At 37.1% G+C, this 19,818-nt stretch overlaps 1 protein-coding gene across 1 annotated transcript; it reads left to right on the forward strand.

Moving 5' to 3' along the window:
* The first annotated feature begins 506 nt into the window (after nucleotides 1-506).
* On the forward strand, nucleotides 507-19,727 carry si:ch73-217n20.1 (sushi, von Willebrand factor type A, EGF and pentraxin domain-containing protein 1). Its single transcript, XM_052091875.1, has 12 exons — nucleotides 507-735; nucleotides 3,143-3,343; nucleotides 4,566-4,662; nucleotides 4,874-4,947; nucleotides 10,174-10,362; nucleotides 10,539-10,712; nucleotides 11,735-11,938; nucleotides 12,029-12,211; nucleotides 15,677-15,773; nucleotides 15,975-16,048; nucleotides 16,633-16,812; nucleotides 17,971-19,727. The coding sequence occupies exons 1-12, from the start codon at nucleotides 684-686 to the stop codon at nucleotides 18,150-18,152; spliced, it is 1,707 nt and encodes a 568-aa protein (XP_051947835.1). The 5' UTR covers nucleotides 507-683; the 3' UTR covers nucleotides 18,153-19,727.
* The last annotated feature ends 91 nt before the right edge of the window (nucleotides 19,728-19,818 follow it).

Below are 19,818 nucleotides of genomic sequence, written 5' to 3' on the forward strand. Positions count from 1 at the left end.
CTTTATGTTCCAATTTACCTGAGAAATTACGCACCGCTGGTGCACCCCGACCCAGATGAGTTGTCATAAGTTTTAAATGAGTACAAATTTTATCATGTATTTTAGGATCGGTGGAGAATGTTTTAAAGTGAAAATTAACACGATTTGTGATATTTTCTGTGAATATTATGACTTACATGTTGCCCTGTTCCTCACAAAAAGCTATATTTTAACGTAGTGCGCAATACGTTGACTACTTTTGTCTTTTTTTTACACCTCAACTGGTCACAAAACTGGTTTACTTAGTAAGTATTCCTCATAAATTCTCCTATTGTGTGTCACGGATAAATGTATCACCATACAGGTTTGTAACGGCATGAGGGAGAGTAAGTAATTACACAATGTTTTATACGTATTTGAACTTTTTCGATTTAGTAGCGCGCCATCCATATGCTCTTGAACACAAGGACGCATGCTTACTGAACGCCCCACTAGAGTCTACTTTTTAATGTTATTTGACCAAAACAAACGTACCACATAAATAAGTGTTTTTGAGGATCAACGCTGAAATGAGGGAAGGGTTTGAGCGCTCGTGACGACAGCGGGTGTGCGTTATAAGCACAACGCCAGCGTGTGTAACTTGAACTCATCAACTTTTGATTCAGAAAGTCCCTTTCACTCTCCGTTTGGAGTTCTCCGTGAATATGGCGAATGTTTGGAGAATTACACCCATACTTGTGTTAGCACACTTTGTAGGTGAGTAACTTTTAGGTATTTAAACCGTGTCTCCTCCGCACGCGACAGAACTAGACGTCTGCACTGAAAGCGCGCGATGTAGCGTTTGTTTCAAGTGACGTTTCGTTTTTTGACACGCTGGTCCGTCTGAAATACAATTATTTTATTTACTTATTTTATGCGTGAGTTGATAGGTATGCATGTAGCTTCTTTATTGGTTCAATATTTTAAATAATGTCGGACCGTTGTTGTAAAAACCAGGCTGGAAAAAACAAGTATATTTTTCTTGTCCCAAGGATGAAGCTGTTTTTCCCAACTCCAGGCCCTTGCACAATCTCATCCTTTGTTTCTAATAGCCTAAAATACTGTATACACGTTAGTTAAAGGCATGCTAACATGTAAAATTCTGTAGCTAAATCCATCCAAAGTCAATTTTATACCTTTATTTTTAAATGTAATATCTTAATTGAAAGTCAGTGACTGTAATCTGATGATAAGAATTTGAAATGTAACGTTATGCCATATTTTATTCAATTTTATACCTTTAATTTGGTATTTTTAACTTATTAACTTCATTGAAAGTCAGCGACTGTAATCTGATTATAAGAATTAAAAATGTAATGTTACGCTATATTTTAGTACATTTGATACCTTTTAATTTTGTATTTTTAATTTATTAACTTAATTGAAAGTCAGTGACTGTAATCTGATTATAAGAATTAAAAATGTAATGTTATGCTATTTTTAAAAAGTCAATTTTATAAATTTATTTTTTATTTATTATCTTCATTGAAAGCCAGTGACCGTAATCTGATTATACGAATTAAACATGTAACATTACGCTATATTTTAGTACATTTTATATCTTTAATTTTTTATTTTTAACTTATTAACATCAGTCAGTGACTGTAATCTGATTATACATTTTTTAAATGTAACGTTACGCTATATTTTTGTAAATTTGATACCTTTTAATTTTGTATTTTTAATGTATTAATTTAATTGAAAGTCAGTGACTGTAATCTGATTATAAGAATTAAAAATGTAATGTTTTGCTATTTTTAAAAGGTCAATTTTTATACCTTTATTATTTATTTATTATCTTCATTGAAAGTCAGTAACCGTAATCTGATTATAAAAAATTTAAATGTAACATTACGCTATATTTTAGTATAGTTTATACCTTTTACTTTTGTATTTTTAACTTATTATCTTCATTGAAAGTCAGTGACTGTAATCTGATTATAAAAATTTTAAATGTAACATTACGCTATATTTTAGTAAATTTTATATCTTTAATTTTGTATTTTTAACTTATTAACTTCAGTCAGTGACTGTAATCTGATTGTAAGAATACATTGATTTGATTAATTGTATTTAAACGCTGTCAGTGTGAACGGCTTTGACTGCAGTAAGGGACAGGCATAGGCATCACGCTATCCGGCAGGACACCACAATAATAATTATTTTACGGTTGCATCCTTAAAATACATCCATAACACAGAAAAACACCAGCATTTATTTCTTGTCGCTTTAACACAATATTAAAAACTTTGTTGTGATTTGATTTGACAGCGTCAGGCAGCATTTTCATTTTCACACATTGTCCTAGCCTGACACAACCGATGTTTGGATGTAATCTGATTACAAAGTAATCGGTTACTGTAATCAAATTACTTTTGTTTAAAAAATAATGTAACTTTACATTATAAATTCTTATAATCAGATTACAGTCACTAACTTAATAAAAGTTAATAACTTTTAAGTAAATTTCATGGGGGTCACATACTTCTAAAAGAATATTATTTGTGTAGAATACATTTAAAACATGAATTATGTTCATATGTATGTCTGTTTGTGTTTTTGTTACAGCTGAAGGGCGTTTGTAGACATTATAATATAGACATTTTTTAATTTGTTGAATAGGAAAACACTTTTCTGTGAACGTTTTTTGTAAAGTAACTTAAAAGTAAAGTACTCTGTAATGTTATTACTTTTCCCATGAAGTAATCAGTAAAGTAATCTGATAACACATTTTAGAGAAGTTCTTAGTAATTTGTAGTGGATTACTTTTGAGTAACTTACCCAACACTGGAAACAATGCAATAAAACAAGCGATTAAACTATCTCTTCCATGTAAATCAGAGTTTTTGTCCTAAGTAACGTAACGTTTTAACCCTTGATTTCTATTTTGACGCATCATGTTGGGTTGCCCCACCCACCGTGAAATCTCATTGGTTAAAAATCCTGCTCCACATAATTAAAAATGACGTGACCATTTTCGAGCATCAAATAATTTGAAGTGCTCAGACAAATTTGACCTGATGGCACAATGATAGTCGCTTGCAGTGTAGACAACCAAAGCAGGATTGAACGCTTTATATCAGTTCAGTGTTGACCTGTGTATTGACACTCTTATCCATTTCAGTGTCTCAAACACATAATCAGTGTGGTGAACCAACAAAATATGAGGGCAAGCAGCTGGACAAAATATATGTTAACAGATCGGAGTTCAGCAACAACGAAAAGGTGGCGTATATCTGCAATCCAGGTTATACACAGAGTGAAGGTAGCCGAATTACCTTTTGTAAGGACGGACACTGGAAACCCTTGACCATGACATGTAAAAGTAAGATCTGTCTGTCTGTCTGTCTGTCTGTCTCTATATCTGTCTGTCTGTCTATATCTGTCTGTCTGTCCATTTATCATTCTATCTGTCTATTTATCTGTCTGTCTGTCTGTCTATCTATCTATCTGTCTGTCTATCCATCTATCTGTCTGTCCGTCTATCTGTCTGTCTGTCTGTCTCTATATCTGTCTGTCTGTCTCTATCTCTGTCTGTCATTCTGTCTGTCTGTCCGTCCATTTATCATTCTATCAGTCTATTTATCTGTCTGTCTGTGTCTATCCATCTATCTCTCTGTCCGTCTATCTGTCTGTCTGTCTGTCTATCTATCTGTCTGTCTGTCTATCCATCTATCTGTCTGTCTGTCTATCTGTCTCTATATCTGTCTGTCTCTGTCTATCTGTCTATATGTCTGTCTGTCGTTCTGTCTGTCTGTCCGTCCATTTATCATTCTATCTGTCTGTTTATCCGTCTGTCTGTCTATCCATCTATCTGTCTGTCCATCTGTCTGTCTGTCTCTATATCTGTCTATCTATCTGTCTGTCTGTCTCTATATCTGTCTGTCTGTCGTTCTGTCTGTCTGTCCGTCCATTTATCATTCTATCTGTCTATTTATCTGTCTGTCCGTCCATTTATCATTCTATCTGTCTATTTATCTGTCTGTCCGTCTGTCTGTCTGTCTATCTATCTATCTGTCTGTCTGTCTGTCTATCTATCTGTCTGTCTGTCTCTATATCTGTCTGTCGTTCTGTCTGTCTGTCTGTCTATCTGTCTGTCTCTATCTGTCTGTCTGTGGTTCTGTCTGTCCATTTATCATTCTATTTTCTGTCTGTCTCTATATCTGTCTGTCTGTCTCTATATCTGTCTGTCGTTCTGTCTGTCTATCTGTCTGTCTATCTGTCTGTCTGTGGTTCTGTCTGTCCATTTATCATTCTATTTTTCTGTCTGTCTCTATATCTGTCTGTCTGTCTGTCTGTCTGTCCATTTATCATTCTATCTTTCTGTCTGTCTCTATGTCTGTCTATCTATCTGTCTGTCTGTCTGTCTCTATATCTGTCTGTCTGTCTATCTATCTCTGTCTGTCGTTCTGTCTGTCTGTCTGTCTATCTATCTATTGTTCTATCTGTCTGTCTGTCTGTCATTCTATCTAAGGATTTTACATTTTAATATCTCCATCATTCTTTCTTTCTTCTCTTTATCACAAAAATCTTGTCTATTTTTCTAGAGAAAACGTGCAGCCCGCTGCCTGACATAAAGAATGGACGATACCTCCAAGAAGGAAATTCATTCCTTGATAAAGCCACTGCTGTGTGTAATGCAGGGTATGGATAACATGACAATATTTAGATTATCATGCTATATTTATATTTCTACTTATAATACATAGGCTCATTATATATAATAACAAAAAAGGTTTATTATGTATCTCCCTCTACTAAACGGTTTATTAAGCTAGACCAAAAATCTTTATCTTTTGTGAGGTTTTCTGTCATTTATATGGCTGATAATTATTATCATTGATTTGTCCTGCAGATATGTTTTGAGAGGAGATCAAGTCCGTGTGTGTGAGGACAAAGGCTGGACTGGGATGAGCCCGACCTGTGAGGGTGAGTTTAACCCACTGTCATGCTCAAGTCTTCACAAACTTTCTATTTACCTTAATTTCATCAATCTAACCAGGAACTAACCAGTAACTAACCAGTAACTAACCAGTAACTAACCAGTAACTAACTAGTAGCAACACTATTAACAAAGTATAATTTTTAATAGCGTGACAGGAGCTTAGCTGACTTCAAAATTGAAAAAAAAAACACATTTTTATTAAACATGAGGATGTCTGATTCATTTTGTGAATCGGTTCGTTCAGAGAGTTCAAGAGAGAACTGTTTAAAAAGAAGAAACAGAAATTAATTTCATTGTGTTTGCAAAAAGTTTGCAAAAATTACCTTTTTTGTTGCTTGATATTTATCTAGATGATGCTGTTAAATGCAATGTTTTTAATTTAGTTATATACGTTTTATTTGATATATTTAGTGTACATTTAACTGTTTAAATGCTGTTCAATGCTGATATTTAAAAGCATATTACTAGCTTAAGTGGAATGAACAATTTTTTGTTTTTAAAGAGTAGCTTGACTTTAAATGATGAGTAGGTTATGGTGGCAAGCTACAGTTTTGAAGGACTGTTAAACCATTGCTGTGCATTAGATGCAAGAGGATTGTATGGCAGCAAACCCCTCTTGATCTGTTGTGTTTGTCTGAAATTAGAGGCAAGTATTTCATGACTTGTAGAAGTAAGCAGGCATAGATTCTGTAGCTCATTATCTTCTAGTGATGGATTCTTGTATTGGATCACGAGGAGCTCCTGGGGAAACACATTTGTCTGTAATTACTGTTTAATGTGCTGTATACACTGTATACTGGCTACTGTTCGTTAAAGATAGTAAGCGAAACAATAAGCATGTATGCTACATTGATGTCACAAGTAAGCTGCATCCAGTTAATATCTTATAAATAAAAATAAAATGTTATTTGGCCTTTTCTAATTCAGTTATGTGTATAAATGTAAGCATGTTTTAACTTTTGGCAAAAACAGAGATGATGTAGTTATTTCTGTCCATTTTATTGTGTGAATTACATATTATTAATTAAACATCTATTAATTATCAATTACTCTGAAAAGTGGAGATGGTTATGTCATGACCATGGCCATCTTAATTCGTTTAGTACGGGTGAAAATCCATTTTCAAACTTCTTATGTATGATCTTATTAAACAATAATAATTGTTTGCTACAGTAAATATATAAGAGTAACATACTATTTGTATGTAGCCTATTAACTCTTTCCCCGCCAGCGTTTTTAAAAAAAGTTGCCAGCCACCGCCAGGGTTTTTGACGATTTTCACTAAATTTTAATGGCCCGCAGAATATTTGCTTCCATGAATATATGAAGATGCTATATATCAAAATAAAGATCTGGGCCTCTGCTTTTAGGCAAAAAAAAACGATTTTATTTTATCTTCATTTGTTCTTTTTTATTGCGACTTGAACAGAGGTAGGTTTTGTCAAAAACAACATTTCAGACAAAAAGCTGTTAAAAAGGCATGTTTATGTCTGATATTTTGAGCTTCTCATACTCCACTTCTTCATGTTTGAGACGATCGCAGTCTGTTTCTTTGATCAAAGAGTTGCGTACTCTTTCAAAACATGCGGAGGGGTCTTCCTTACCGTATAACACCTAAAACACGGAAACCCGGAAAATTCTGTGTTTGGCGGGGAAGCGTTTTTTCATAAAACACGGAAAATTCCTTGTTTGGCGGGGAAAGGGTTAGTGTATTACTAATGTAGGAACAGTCATTTACAAATGATCAATTAACTATGTACTAATGCAAATATGTGATACTGTGTGTTTAAAAGGGTCATGAAATGCTCTTTTTTTTATAGTTTTATTATCTTCGCTGAGGTCTACTGATACTGCACCAAAACAGTCATAATTTTGTAGTATATAATCATTTTGCACCCTGTCTCTGGCCCTCTGTCTGAAACGCTCGGTTTTGGCCTAATCGCCTCCTCAAAACTTCTACGTAAAGGCCACTGTTATGATTGGCTATCATCGTGCAGCCCCTCGAAGAGAGTTATTTTTGAAACCCAATCGGAAGAAAATGAATAAGAACCAAAACATTTCAGGGTTTACACAACGCGTATCCAACACATTGCATCTGAATGTATTAAACTGTTCATCTAAAGCACAACTGTTAACGCTCACACCCTGTCTACACTGGACTCTAGAGTCGTGTCAAAAGTAGTAGAACCCATTATAAGCAATGATGCGGTCTTTCATGGCATGATACGTCAACAGTAAACCGATGTCCCGTTCCATTTTGCACTGCACACGGTGGCGATACTACTGCCAACAACATAAAAACACAGTTTAGAAAGTTTTTGTTGACATGCCCGGTGTAGACAGCCTAAAGTCGCTGTGTCGTGTCAATGGATGCACAGCGGTTTACAGCGGTAAACAGGGTGTCAGCACCAAGTGTGCCGCACAAGCCCTCAACAGTGAAGCCAAAACGTCTCGATCGCCCCCCGGTGACTGGTCCTAGTATAGGTCATAAACCCCGCCTCCCCATGTTACTCAACGGGACGTGAGACCAAATAAACAATTAAATTACACTTCACATATCTTTTTTCCAAAGATAGAAACTACAGTAAATGACAGAAACTATCACGTTGATGTAATTTCAAGTGTTTGTTTTTCAAAATAAGTTTGTTTTTAGTTATTTGATGCTATAAAAACGGTGCTGTGACATCATGATTGACAGCTGTGATTGACAGGTTCTCTGAGCGTCAACAACTAAAAATAGCGCAGATGGGCGAAGGAACGCCTATGATGCCTTCTCCTTTTCAGAGTTGTAACTTGACACTACGTCTTTTGAAAGAGTCCCGAGATATGTACCAATTGGTCAAACATGTCTGTCTGTGCATGTTTATGTAAAAAAAAGCATTTAAATCCAGACAGGTGAAGGTGTCCTGTGTAAGTCCACCTTGGATGAATCTCCCATGATAGGCCCCATCTCTCTCCTCCTGTGACGTCACAAGTTCCACGAATTCCAAACGAGTCGTCTTTGCCGATTGGTTTAAATAAATCCTCCTTTTCTGTTAATAACAACGTTTCCAGTTCTGAAACGTACAGTATTTATTTATAGTACAATGGCCTCTTATACACCGCCTGGCCAAAAAAAAAAAGTCGCCGTTTGGATTTAAATAAGCAGATACTTAAGAGCCTATGACTGGATCATTATTGCAGTGATTAATATTATTCAGCTGGTAACAATTCATTTAACCCAACCTGATGCAGTGTGTAGCATCTCATTTCTGAAACGGCCATCGTGGAAAAGATGTTACTGCGTTTTTGAAGGGGCAAATTATTGGCCTGCATCAAGCAAAGAAAACAATTAATAATCAAAGCTAAAGGTGGTCCAACGTAATCAGAAATGCTGTTTTGGCCAGACAGTATGTCAAAAGATCAAGGACAAATGTATTCCTTATGTCATGACCGCTTTAAATGACAAATTAATATGGGGTAATAAATGGTAAAATGGTAAATGGTCTGCACTTATATAGCGCTTTTTTATTAACCTTAGAGGTTACCATAGCGCTTTACACTGTGTCCCAATCACCCAGGCCGGGTGTGTGCCGGGATTCGAACCAGCAACCCTGCGATTGGTAGCCGAATATTGCTCTACCATCTGAGCCACAGCCGCCCCAATAAATGAATACTAATACAGTAGGCTGGGGGGCAAATAATTTTAATATTGCATATATTTTGTCGCTAGAAAGTCAGTTTATTTTGCCAAGAGCTTGTGTTTCTTTTTCTAGAATCGTAATAATTCATGGAATTTCTGCAACGTCATAAACATGCACTGCAAGACTGCAAAAGCCTTTTAGAAATATACCTTGTTGACATGTTAACGCTTTATATGGAGACCATAAAACAGCATCAGGGCTCTGCGTCAAGGTGGACGATGTAAATGTGTTACCCGATAGAAATTTTTAAGTATAGTTTTTATCTTAAGTTTTGCAAAATCTTGCTACATGGCAGTTTGTGTTCCAAAATGTCATTATATTATAATCATATTACTTTTATCGGTCATAATACTTTTACGTTATTTTTGCCTTTCTCACGGACTTGGATGATTTCACGAGTGAATTTTTTAGCTAGTTATACGTAGTATTATGTCTCATCTAAGTTTAATGGTGCAGTGCTCAAATATTTACATGTAGAAGTGCATATATTGTAACTTGGTGTCCATTTCAGCTATTACTAGCATACGTTGTAACTAGCGCACGGCTGGTGCAATAGCCCCTTTAGCATACTGACATAGTGGCTGCTTCTTAATGTGCATGTTTACATTATGGACTTTATTATCAACCGATATAAAGAAAATAGTTGTGAGGTTGTTGAATATACATGGCTACATATCTACACATCTCAAACTCTACATCCTCCTGTTTTTCCAAGTTTGCTCTATCAAGGTAGTTAGGCAAGACCGATTTTTCACTAGAATGCAAGTTTGTTCTTTGTGTTCTTAGCATTAAGAAACACAAAAATGGGAGTACCGATTCCACTATTCTAACTAATGACAAACATGGAATTTGGCATTGACTTTCAGCTTGCCATATTTGGCTGTATACCATATTTTGTGAGAATCAGTCGCATGGTGGCACTATAATACGCTAATTCACATTTGTGCTAATAATTCATATTTCCTCTGATTCTTTCAGTGCCTCAAAATCGTATGATTATGTGGATTTCCATGACTTTTTTAACTAGTCCTAGGCCGTTTGTCTGTTGTCTATTGTGGATTTCCTTGATTTTTTTAACTTGTCCTGGACCCTCCTGACAAAAAGTTGTTAAAGGAATTTTGATTGACTCCGAAGTGAAAGCATTTCAATGTTATAAGCCAATATGTTTTTGTGTGTAGCTCATAATGACAAATTGGCTTGTATCTTGTGAGCAGACTTGTGTACATTCAAACTTAATAAAACTTGGTACACAGTGAAGACAGAACAATCTGAGGTCTCATTCCAAATTTAATCAATTTCCGATGCTAGGGGGCGCTATAACATAACAAAATCCTCACAGTGCAGCTGTGATCAAATTAACTGTCCACAGGGACAATTCTGTCAAATATGATTGTTTTGGTCATCTTCTTTTCATGTGCTTGGACCCCGATAATTGCAGCTTGCAGCTATTTTTATAATGTATTATTGTTTTAATTACACTGTGTAGTACTTTCATTAAAAAATCTCTCTTTCTCTTTATATTCACAGAGCAAAACTTAAAACTTTGGAAATGTCCAAGACCTAAATTAGGAGACAAAGGCATTGTGAAAGATCAGAAGTCTGAGTATGTGACAGGAGAATCCTTATCCATAAAATGCAATGAAGGATTCAATGGATCGGGAGATTTCACATGTGTTAAGAACAAGAAATGGATCCCACGTGAGCCAAAGTGTCATGGTAAGTACAGAACCGAAGAGAAGACAAATACAACATCTTAGAATTCACCTTGAATGATGTGATTTGTGCCTGTTGGAATCACTGTGCTACAAAGGAATTTTGAAAGCTTGAATGTTAAATAAAGACACTGTGAAGACTGTGAAGTTGTAATGATATTTCACTCTTTGATTCTTCAGTGGTGAAGTGTCCAGCGATAAACATCCTTGATGGCAAGGTCACCACAAGAAAGGTTGTTTTCGGAACAGTTGTTCAGATCACCTGCTCTCCTAAATTTAAGCTGAATGGAGCACAACACCTCCGTTGTGCAGCAAACGGCTCCTGGACACCAGCTGTTCCCAAGTGTGAGCCAGGTAAGTGTCCTTTAAGCATGCAAGCATTTTGAGTGCAATCCAAGATGTCTAGGGCCTGATAGTGTTTGAAATTACAGCAATGTTTGAGGTAGATATTTAAAAATGACTTTGATACGAAGTCGATTGTTACGTTGTGTAATGTGTGCAATCTTTGCTGTGCCATCCGTGTTCTTACGCTCTGTCTGTGGGTGTGGCTTCTGCTCTGAGTGTCTGCAGGTGCCGCTGTTTCTGATTGTGTGGCTATAAAATCCCTGTGTTGCCTTTCATATGCGAGCTGTTGTGACTTCAGGCCGTCACACTCCCCCACGCTCCCCACCAGACCAGTTCCTGATGTTCTTGAGCTGAGAGTTTGTTCCACTGTTGCTCTTTAGATTTGTAGTGTTTTCTGAGCTATAGCAGTTAGGCTTGTTGGGGTGACCTGCCCCGTTTATTTGATTTAATTCGCTCTGTTTCTGTTAGTGAAGACAGGTTAATTTTATTTCCTTCTTTAAGGTTAGTTATTTTCTCCTTTTTCTTTCTAGGTGGTTTTGTTTATTATTTTGGGCTAGGGGTCACCCTGAAGCCCAAATACCAGCTGCATTATTACATCTTTAGTACTTTATCTACTTCCAATAAACACAAATATTGGATTTATGATCTTGTTGTTGTGGGCTTTTGGTCTGACGGTTGTGCGGGGAGAAACATCTCCCTTTACGTTGTTGCGTCCTACCCCTAGGGGACATAACATTGATACTAAAATGGTAACGATCCCAGTCTTTCTGCTGTATCGGTAGTACTAAGGTCCGTCTCAATATAGTGCAACTCTGAGTCTGGAGAGTTGAAGTTGTTCTTAACCATTTACAACCTTACAATTTACCTAAAGGAATGCCATTTAGAAGACCTTACATGTTGTCGCTTTAAATTGTTAAGCATAATTGGTGTAGGTATGTGCATGTAAACACTCTCAATGTGTTCTTTTATTCACTACAAATAAAAAAATAATAATATCTTCTTAAAAATAATAATAATATCTTCTGGTTTAGTGTCAATGGTCACCTGTTCAGCACCTGCTGTGGCAAACGGAGATATACATGATGGATACAGGGCATCGTACATGCCTAAAGACACAGTGACCATCACCTGTAAGGAGGGCTTTGATCTGATTGGCTCAAAAGATGTCATATGTGGGCCAGATGGCCAATGGCAGGCATTGCCTGAGTGTCGCTTGAAGGAGATTTTAGATACCAGTAGGTGCATTAAAGAAATAGATCACCCAATAATTATTATTCTTTTTCAGATTTTTCTCCAAAATAAGACTAATTTTGGTTCCTCCCCAGGTAAATGTGGCCCACCCCAGTCTACTGACCTGGCCCACCCCAGAGAAGAGTATTACGGAAAAGAGTTCAAATCTGGTGATCGAGTTCGTTACAAATGCACTGTTGGATACCGTTGGTCAGCAGGGGTATCCAGTATATACTGTAAAGATGGCCAATGGACTGAACTTCAGATGCAATGTGAACGTACGTAAGAGAACTTTTAACTTTGTTATTAAAAAAATGGCAGATGTTTATTAATATAATGACTCACATTCCATGTGGAGAGAGACAATCCACGCGTACTAACATTTGACATTTTGATATATTATAAAAATAGATTGTGTCAAAAACAAGATTATAAAGACCACATTCCCCATTAGAGCAACAATCAAACCCTGAACTTCCCCCCGAACAAAACAAACTATGCGCATTAACCCCCGTGCCCGACAGCGCCAACCAGCATCCATCCCTCTAAACTCTAACAGTCCATGTACGCCTACGAGGATCCCCGTGACAACTTTGCCATCGGATTGCTCAAGTCCGGTAGTTCTATACAAATTTCGTGAGGCAAAATGACATAACAGAAAATACTTTGCAAAACAAACTCCTGCCAGAAGGCAGAATAAACACTAAGAACATGTAGATTCATTCACAGAACAGTCTTGAAGGTGTGTTCCTCTGCAAAACAAGCTCCAGTCTCTAGTGGAACCAGCACAACAATAAAAACCTGTTCAGTTTCTTCAGGCAGTCAAACGAATGTTCAGTGAGCCGGCTGTTCTACTGAGTGCAGCAGATGACTTAATCCTGCCAATGTCCTGCAGAAAATATTCCACAAAACAATCTCCAGCCAATAGGAGGCACAAGCACAAAGAACGAGCAAATTCATCCAATAACTGTCCTGAAGGAGTGTTATTCCACAAAACAAACTCCAGCCGTTAGTCGGAACCAGCACAAGAAACAAACTGGCGTCCCGGTTCCTTAGACGGTCAAGTGTAGATATGAGTCCAAGTTCACTTGAAGGCAACATAAGAAACACCATGTCTTCCTCAGTCCATCAACTTTATAAAAGACAAGGCTTGTTGTGGGCATGTAGATATTTTGTGGCCATCCTTAGTATCCATTAAGCATAAGGTTGCTGGTTCGATCCCCACAGCCACCACCATTTTGTGTCCTTGAGCAAGGCACTTAACTCCAGGTTGCTCCGGGGGGATTGTCCCTGTAATAAGTGCACTGTAAGTCACTTTGGATAAAAGCGTCTGCCAAATGCATAAATGTAATGTAAATGTATCCATTCTCAATCTGGCCGGGAACTTCCGTGTAAAGCGATCTTCCATCAATGCAAAAGTTTCTTGAAGGAGTGTTATTCCACAAAACAAACTCCAGCCGCTATACGGAACCAACACAAACAGAAACAAAAAAATGGTGCCCAGCTTCCTCAGACATTCAAATGTATGTACAGCGAGACCGCTCACTTGGGGGCCACGTGAGAAACATGGTTTACTTATCCCATTGTTTCTATGCTTGCTTGGGACATGTAAATACTTTGCGGCCATCTTTAGTATCTATTCACAATTTGGTTGGAAACATCATTGCAAAAGCGATCTTCCGTTGATTTAAGAGATGCCTTGAATCGATCACATTTCTCTTGTCGAATTCGCAAAGACTGGGAACAAGAAAATGTTGTGATTATTCCAAGAAAGCTTTTCTTTGCTCGTCACCTCGCGTAACAAAAGATCTTTGTCGGAAGATCTCAGAAATTTGCCCATAATTGATCGGGGCTTGTCTCCCTCATCCGGGACCCTGTGAGCTAGCTCGATTTCCAGCTTGTGGCCTATGTCGAGCAGACTCGAGCAGAGCTCATCTAGGAATTTCACCATATCTCTGCCTTATTCGTGCTCAGAAATTCCAACAATTCGGATGTTGTTTCGCCGGCTACAATTCTCAAGGTCTTCCTGTTTTTCCAAAATGCATTCAACATTTTTCTTGGTCGCTAGCGGATTAGCAGCTAATTCCCTCTCCGATGACTCCATAATCAATCCATCTCTCCACCTCCGACAATCTTGTATCCAACTCAGAGAATTTTGTTTCCATCACTGTAATCGATCGACGTATATATATATATATATATATATATATATATATATATATATATATTTTTTTTACATTATGGTTATGAGAATTCATGGGAAATGTGCCCAACTGCAGTGGAACAAAATCTTAATGGTTTAATTTTCTTTAACCTCCTTAGACCTGAGCATGACTGTATGCATTTTCCATTTCCCCTTTTGATTTCTAACTAGTAGCACCTAATAAACAAGCAAAAAATTATAATAATTATAATTCTACAGCAAATAGTATTGCCACATATATAATGTATTTCCACATATGTGGACCGTGGGACTAAGCTGTGAAATTTTAAATAATACAAGCTATATATCAGATTTTGTTTCATCAAATTGTGTTTTTATTGAAGTATTTGAGATGTTACAGATTTTAACATTATTAGTTCAGATTCAAAGTAATGTCCAGCATCATCCAATCACTGCCAACCATGTTAAAATAAAATCATGCATTATAAATTCTGAATCCATGTCTGCCAAACATGTTGAGTGGTCCAAACATCATCTGCAGCCTGAACTTGAACTTTTGGCCAGATGTTAGGAATTAATGCATTGGAAAGCTATAGGATGCTCCCTTGTTCCCTTGCTCCATATTTAGTGAATGACTTAACCTCCAGTGTGCTGTCGGTCTGCACTGGTGTCAGAACAGTTTGAAATGTACCTTATTTTCATCCTAACTCCATATAAAGCCCCTGAAAGCAACATTGTTCAGCTTTTGAATGAGCGTATGTGGACATGATGTTTATCAACGTGTTGATGCAATAATTTTTCGTTAAAGTGGCATATCACTTTGGCATTGAAACTAGAGACTGTGCAGAAGTTTAACCCTTAAATGACAGTCCAAAGTCTTGTGCACAGTCAGTTTAAATTAATGTAAATGATGCGTTGCCTATAGCGAAGCCAAAATATAATGTCCACTCATGTGGATGCAGGGTCGCACAGGGTTAAAGGAGTATAAAGTTTAAATACTCACTGTTTCAAAAGTATACCTACAAGACATAAACAATATGTTTGTTAATGTGATTTTAGTTTGATAAAATTGCTTGTTTACCTTTTCTGTGTGAAGTTAGATACAATTTTACAACTTTGTTGCCATGACGACATAACGCTATTAACCCTTAAGCCCTAAAACAACCATAAAAATTAAGATTTTAACAATGTTACAGCTCAAATAATACGTTTTAATGGAAGAATTAATGTGTTAAATGTGCTAAGAATTAAGTGCTTTTATAAAATTACAAGCTTCACATTTATGCCTTTTAAATCCCTCCAAAAACTGTCCCCATTCACTTTCATTGTAAGTGTCTCACTGTAACCTTGAGTTTCGTGTTTTTTAAAGAAAAGGAGGGGCAAGTTGAAATACACTTTTGTTGTAATAAACATTATGCCACAAATTATTGATGTTGATTGGTGATGAACCCGGAATATTCCTACAAAATACTATTTCTTAATTTTCTTTTGATTTTATGGTCAAATATGATGTGTTTTTGACAGGTTTTGTACAATTGACCCAACAATTTATATAGTAATTTATATGTTTTATCAAAAGTGAAAAAATGCGGTTCTGCTGGAGAGATTTCCTATGGCCGCTTTGAATACACCGGCGTGTCATTCGGAGATTCGGCTAAAGCTGTCTGTCAAGATGGGTGAGAGACAACGATATTTATAGCCTTATGCTGATGATTAAATTGTATTGATACTGCTTGTGTTTTTATCATATTGTGGTGACATGTAGAAAATCCACACAAGGATTTTAGCCGAAACTGAGACATAGGGTTATAATGTTAGTGTAATGCAGATCTTCAGCCTTCTTCTAATTTTTGTGTTTTGTGGTTCTGTTATTGCAGGTATGGGCTGATTGGTCCAGCAGTGAGGCACTGCTTGGATGGAGGCTGGAACGGAAGGATCCCTGTGTGTGAACGTATGACCGTTTGCTTGCACTTCTTATGTTAATAGGACATTATGTGGCTACTATCTACAGTGGCCCAACACATTGATGGATTTGGACACTCAGGTCACACCGAACTGTCCGAATGTCATTGCATTGAATAACAAAACATCAAACCAAGTGGCATCGGCAGACAGATGATCCTAGACCATTTCTCAGGATTAACATATAGCATAACATATTTATACTAACCAACCAGTGTCAAGGCGATTTTCCGTGAACGTTTACACAGGCGTCCTAGCCAATAAACAACACACACTAACTATGGATGTGTTCCATTACTCACCCTGTGGTGTGGTGCTAACTTTCTGGAAAATAAATGCTACTTTAACCAAGTGTATCTGTCTTCAGCCTTGAGTGGGGTGGTTTGTAACGGAGTCTAAATCATTTTCATGGCCACTTAATACAGCATATAACACAAAAGTGCATTCACAAGAATGTGTTCTTTAATGCATGCCGTTCGTTTACATTATGAATCTATTTTCTACTATTAGAAATGGTAGCCTGCTGATTCATAGATGGATGACTTTTGAAGTGTGTTTTTGTATTTGTTGCAGCTGTTCACTGCCCTCCGCCCCCAGTGGTTAAAAATGCAGACATGTTTGACCCCACAGATGACTACGTTCCCTTTGGTTATGCACTGTCCTATCGCTGCCGTACTGGCAATCTGATTGGTGAAAGAGAACTACACTGCACCCAGAATGGTACCTGGAGCGCCCCTCCTCCTGAATGTAAAGGTAATGATTGAGTTGGTGTGTGTTGTCATTAAGGTATGGCATACTTCATAGAAGACTATGCAGTTATGCATATAGGAGGAGTGCAGGGTAAGATGAACCATCCCATGCTCTTGCCATAGATGTGTCTGTCTTGTCGGGCACTTCTCGCGCACCTTACAGTCTAGCTGATCCCACAAAAGCTCAATGGGGTTAAGATCCGTAACACTCTATTCCAATTATCTGTTGTCCAATGTCTGTTTCTTTGCCCACTCGAACCTTTTCTTTTTCAACAATTTCAAAAGTGGATTTTTCTTTACAATTCTTCCCATAAGTCCTCCTGAGTCTTCTCTTTACTGTTGTACATGAAACTGGTGTTGAGCGGGTAGAATTCAATGAAGCTGTCAGCGGAGGACATGTGAGGCGTCTATTTCTCAAACTAGAGACTCTGATGTACTTATCCTCTTGTTTAGTTGCACATCTGGCCTTCCACATCTCTTTCTGTCCTTGTTAGAGACAGTTGTCCTTTGTCTTTGAAGACTGTAATGTACACCTTTGTATGAAATCTTAAGTTTTTAGGCAATTTCAAGCATTGTATAGCCTTCATTCCTCAAAACAATGATTGACTGACGAGTTTCTAGAGTTTCTTTTTTGCAATTTCTTATCTAATATTGACCTTAAGACATGCCAGTTTATTGCATACTGCATAATAAGCTTCATTTAATGAATCAAATAGCTTTCAACTGTGTTTGATATAATGGCAAGTGTTTTTCTAGCACCAAATTAGCAATTTAGCATGATTACTCAAGGATAAGGTGTTGGAGCGATGCTGCTGTCTAGATTTGATCAAAAATGACTTTTTTCAAATTGTGATGATGCTGTTTTTTACATCAGTAATGTCCTGACTATACTTTGTGATCAGTTTAATGCCTCTTTGATCAATTAAAGTACCTATTTCCTTCCGAAACAGCAAAATCTGTAAATTATTCCAAACTTTTGGCCACCAGTGTGTGTGTGTGTGTGTGTGTGTGTGTATATTAAAAATGATTAGGTGAACTGTCACTTAAGTAAAAACTGGCTCATCTTACCCCACTTTGATCTCTCAGGTTACCAAAATTGCACACCAATTTCTTATAAGTTACAGACATGAAAATGAACACTGTTTCTCATTATGCCTTTCAGATGTCATCTGCCCTGTCCCAAAAGTTCCAAATGGATCCAGAATGATGGGCTTTAGGTCCGTCTATAGATTAGGGTACACCGTCATGTTTACCTGCAGTCCCGGTTATAAGCTTAAAGGAGAAAATTACGTCACCTGTGGACAAGATGGAGAGTGGACACCAAAACTCCCGCAGTGTGTGTGAACATTGGCTGACCTCATTTTAACGTCTTGGGGTGCAAGTGCCCCGCCAACAAGTAGTGACATCATGCAAACTCTGGGGTGTCCAGTACAGAAGTTTGCACATTGAGCGATGGTACACATATGGCTTTCTCTGGCTCCATAAGAATCATAATGAAGCACTTTCCTAATTACTGCATTTCTTTATTATATAAGCAGAATAATTATTTACTATGACTTTTCATTTTCACCAAATATTTAGTAAATATTTAAATGACCAAAATCGAATGAAGCTTTCTGGAATATTATAAAAAATGTTTTACAACTGATGCCAAATTTTACATTTATGTATTCTACTAATGGTATAAGCTACAGCTGATGTAATAATTTTTCCATTTGTTTTACTTCCTTGTTGACACTCTTTATTCAGCATAAATGAGAACTTATAAATCTCAATATAATAAAAGAAAGTAAAGAATAACACCAAAACTTTTGGTTATTTATAACACAAAATTGAGGCACACAAAGCAATGTTTAATATATGACGGTGTAATTTATGTTGCGGAACAAAATGTCCATGTAATGTTGACCACAGACATTATTTTACTTATAAATACAAAACTGCTATTATAAAAAGAAATAGGAAAATCCAGAAGAATGGCTCGACTCGAAAATGCTAATTTGTTGGTTTTTGGACTTCAACCCAAACAGCTCTTTTTCCATTGATAATTGATGGTTAGTTCTTCTATGGATCCTTTCCACACTTCTGTGTTGTGAAGTGGAAGTCGTCAAAGTTGGGTGAACTATTGCGGCGATTGGGAAGAACTGTAGTAACCAGTGCCACTATTTACAGTGTTCCTATTTGCACAAAAGGCCTGGATTTGTGTTTCCATGAATATCCAAAAGATGCCGAGCTATGTACGAGCTTGTGGATTCAGGGAATTAAACGTGAAGAGGATAACTTTGTTATTAATCGAGGAAGCAGTTTCGTTTGTGGACAGCATTATCAAGATGAGGACTTACAGCAGTCGTGCACAGGTGGAACTGTGAAACGTTTTGAGATCTGAGCTGTACCTCATGGTTTCACTGATAACACATCACAACCGACACAAGAGTGTGTGTTTGACAGGGTTAGAAGTGAGATGGAGCGGGACATGGGTCTCTCCATTCCTTAACATCTTGCGTCGCCCACCATCAGGTATTAGTTTCACCTGTGCCCTCTTTTTTGTCATTTATGGTGACTGATTGGTAGATCGTTACTTTAATTGCTGATTGAATGCACAACCTCTCAATAATCTATTTGTATTGACCTACCTTCGTATTTGTGCATATAGCCCTCGAAAAACAACTTTGGATTTAACTGTTGCTGGCCGATGTGGTCAATGTCTCCAAACATAATTGCAGGCAAAACTTTTAAGTATCTACACGCTCCACTCACTTATACAGAATCATGTTCAGCAAACAAAACAAGGGAAAATATTTGGCAGCTTCATTGACATTGAAAGGCCTTCGATTCTGTTTGGCATAACAAACTCTTCCTTAAACTCATCCAGAGTGGTATAAGAGGAAAGACATGATATCATAAAAGACCTGTACAAAGACAATAAATGCTGTGATAAGATTAATGACTAAAGAACCTTTATTTCAATCAGACCAAGGGAGTGCGTCAAGGCTGCAGCCTCAGCCCAACT

Source organism: Xyrauchen texanus, chromosome 25 (assembly GCF_025860055.1).
Source record: "Xyrauchen texanus isolate HMW12.3.18 chromosome 25, RBS_HiC_50CHRs, whole genome shotgun sequence".
NCBI classification, from domain to species: Eukaryota; Metazoa; Chordata; class Actinopteri; order Cypriniformes; family Catostomidae; genus Xyrauchen; species Xyrauchen texanus.

Excerpts from the sequence above, each read along its gene's own strand:
- si:ch73-217n20.1 (XM_052091875.1), top strand. The coding sequence starts at position 684 with ATGGCGAATGTTTGGAGAATTACACCCATACTTGTGTTAGCACACTTT. Across the intron at positions 10,363-10,538 it reads ACGTGAGCCAAAGTGTCATG|TGGTGAAGTGTCCAGCGATA; the intron begins GTAAGTACAGAA and ends TTGATTCTTCAG. Across the intron at positions 12,212-15,676 it reads ACTTCAGATGCAATGTGAAC|TGAAAAAATGCGGTTCTGCT; the intron begins GTACGTAAGAGA and ends TTTTATCAAAAG.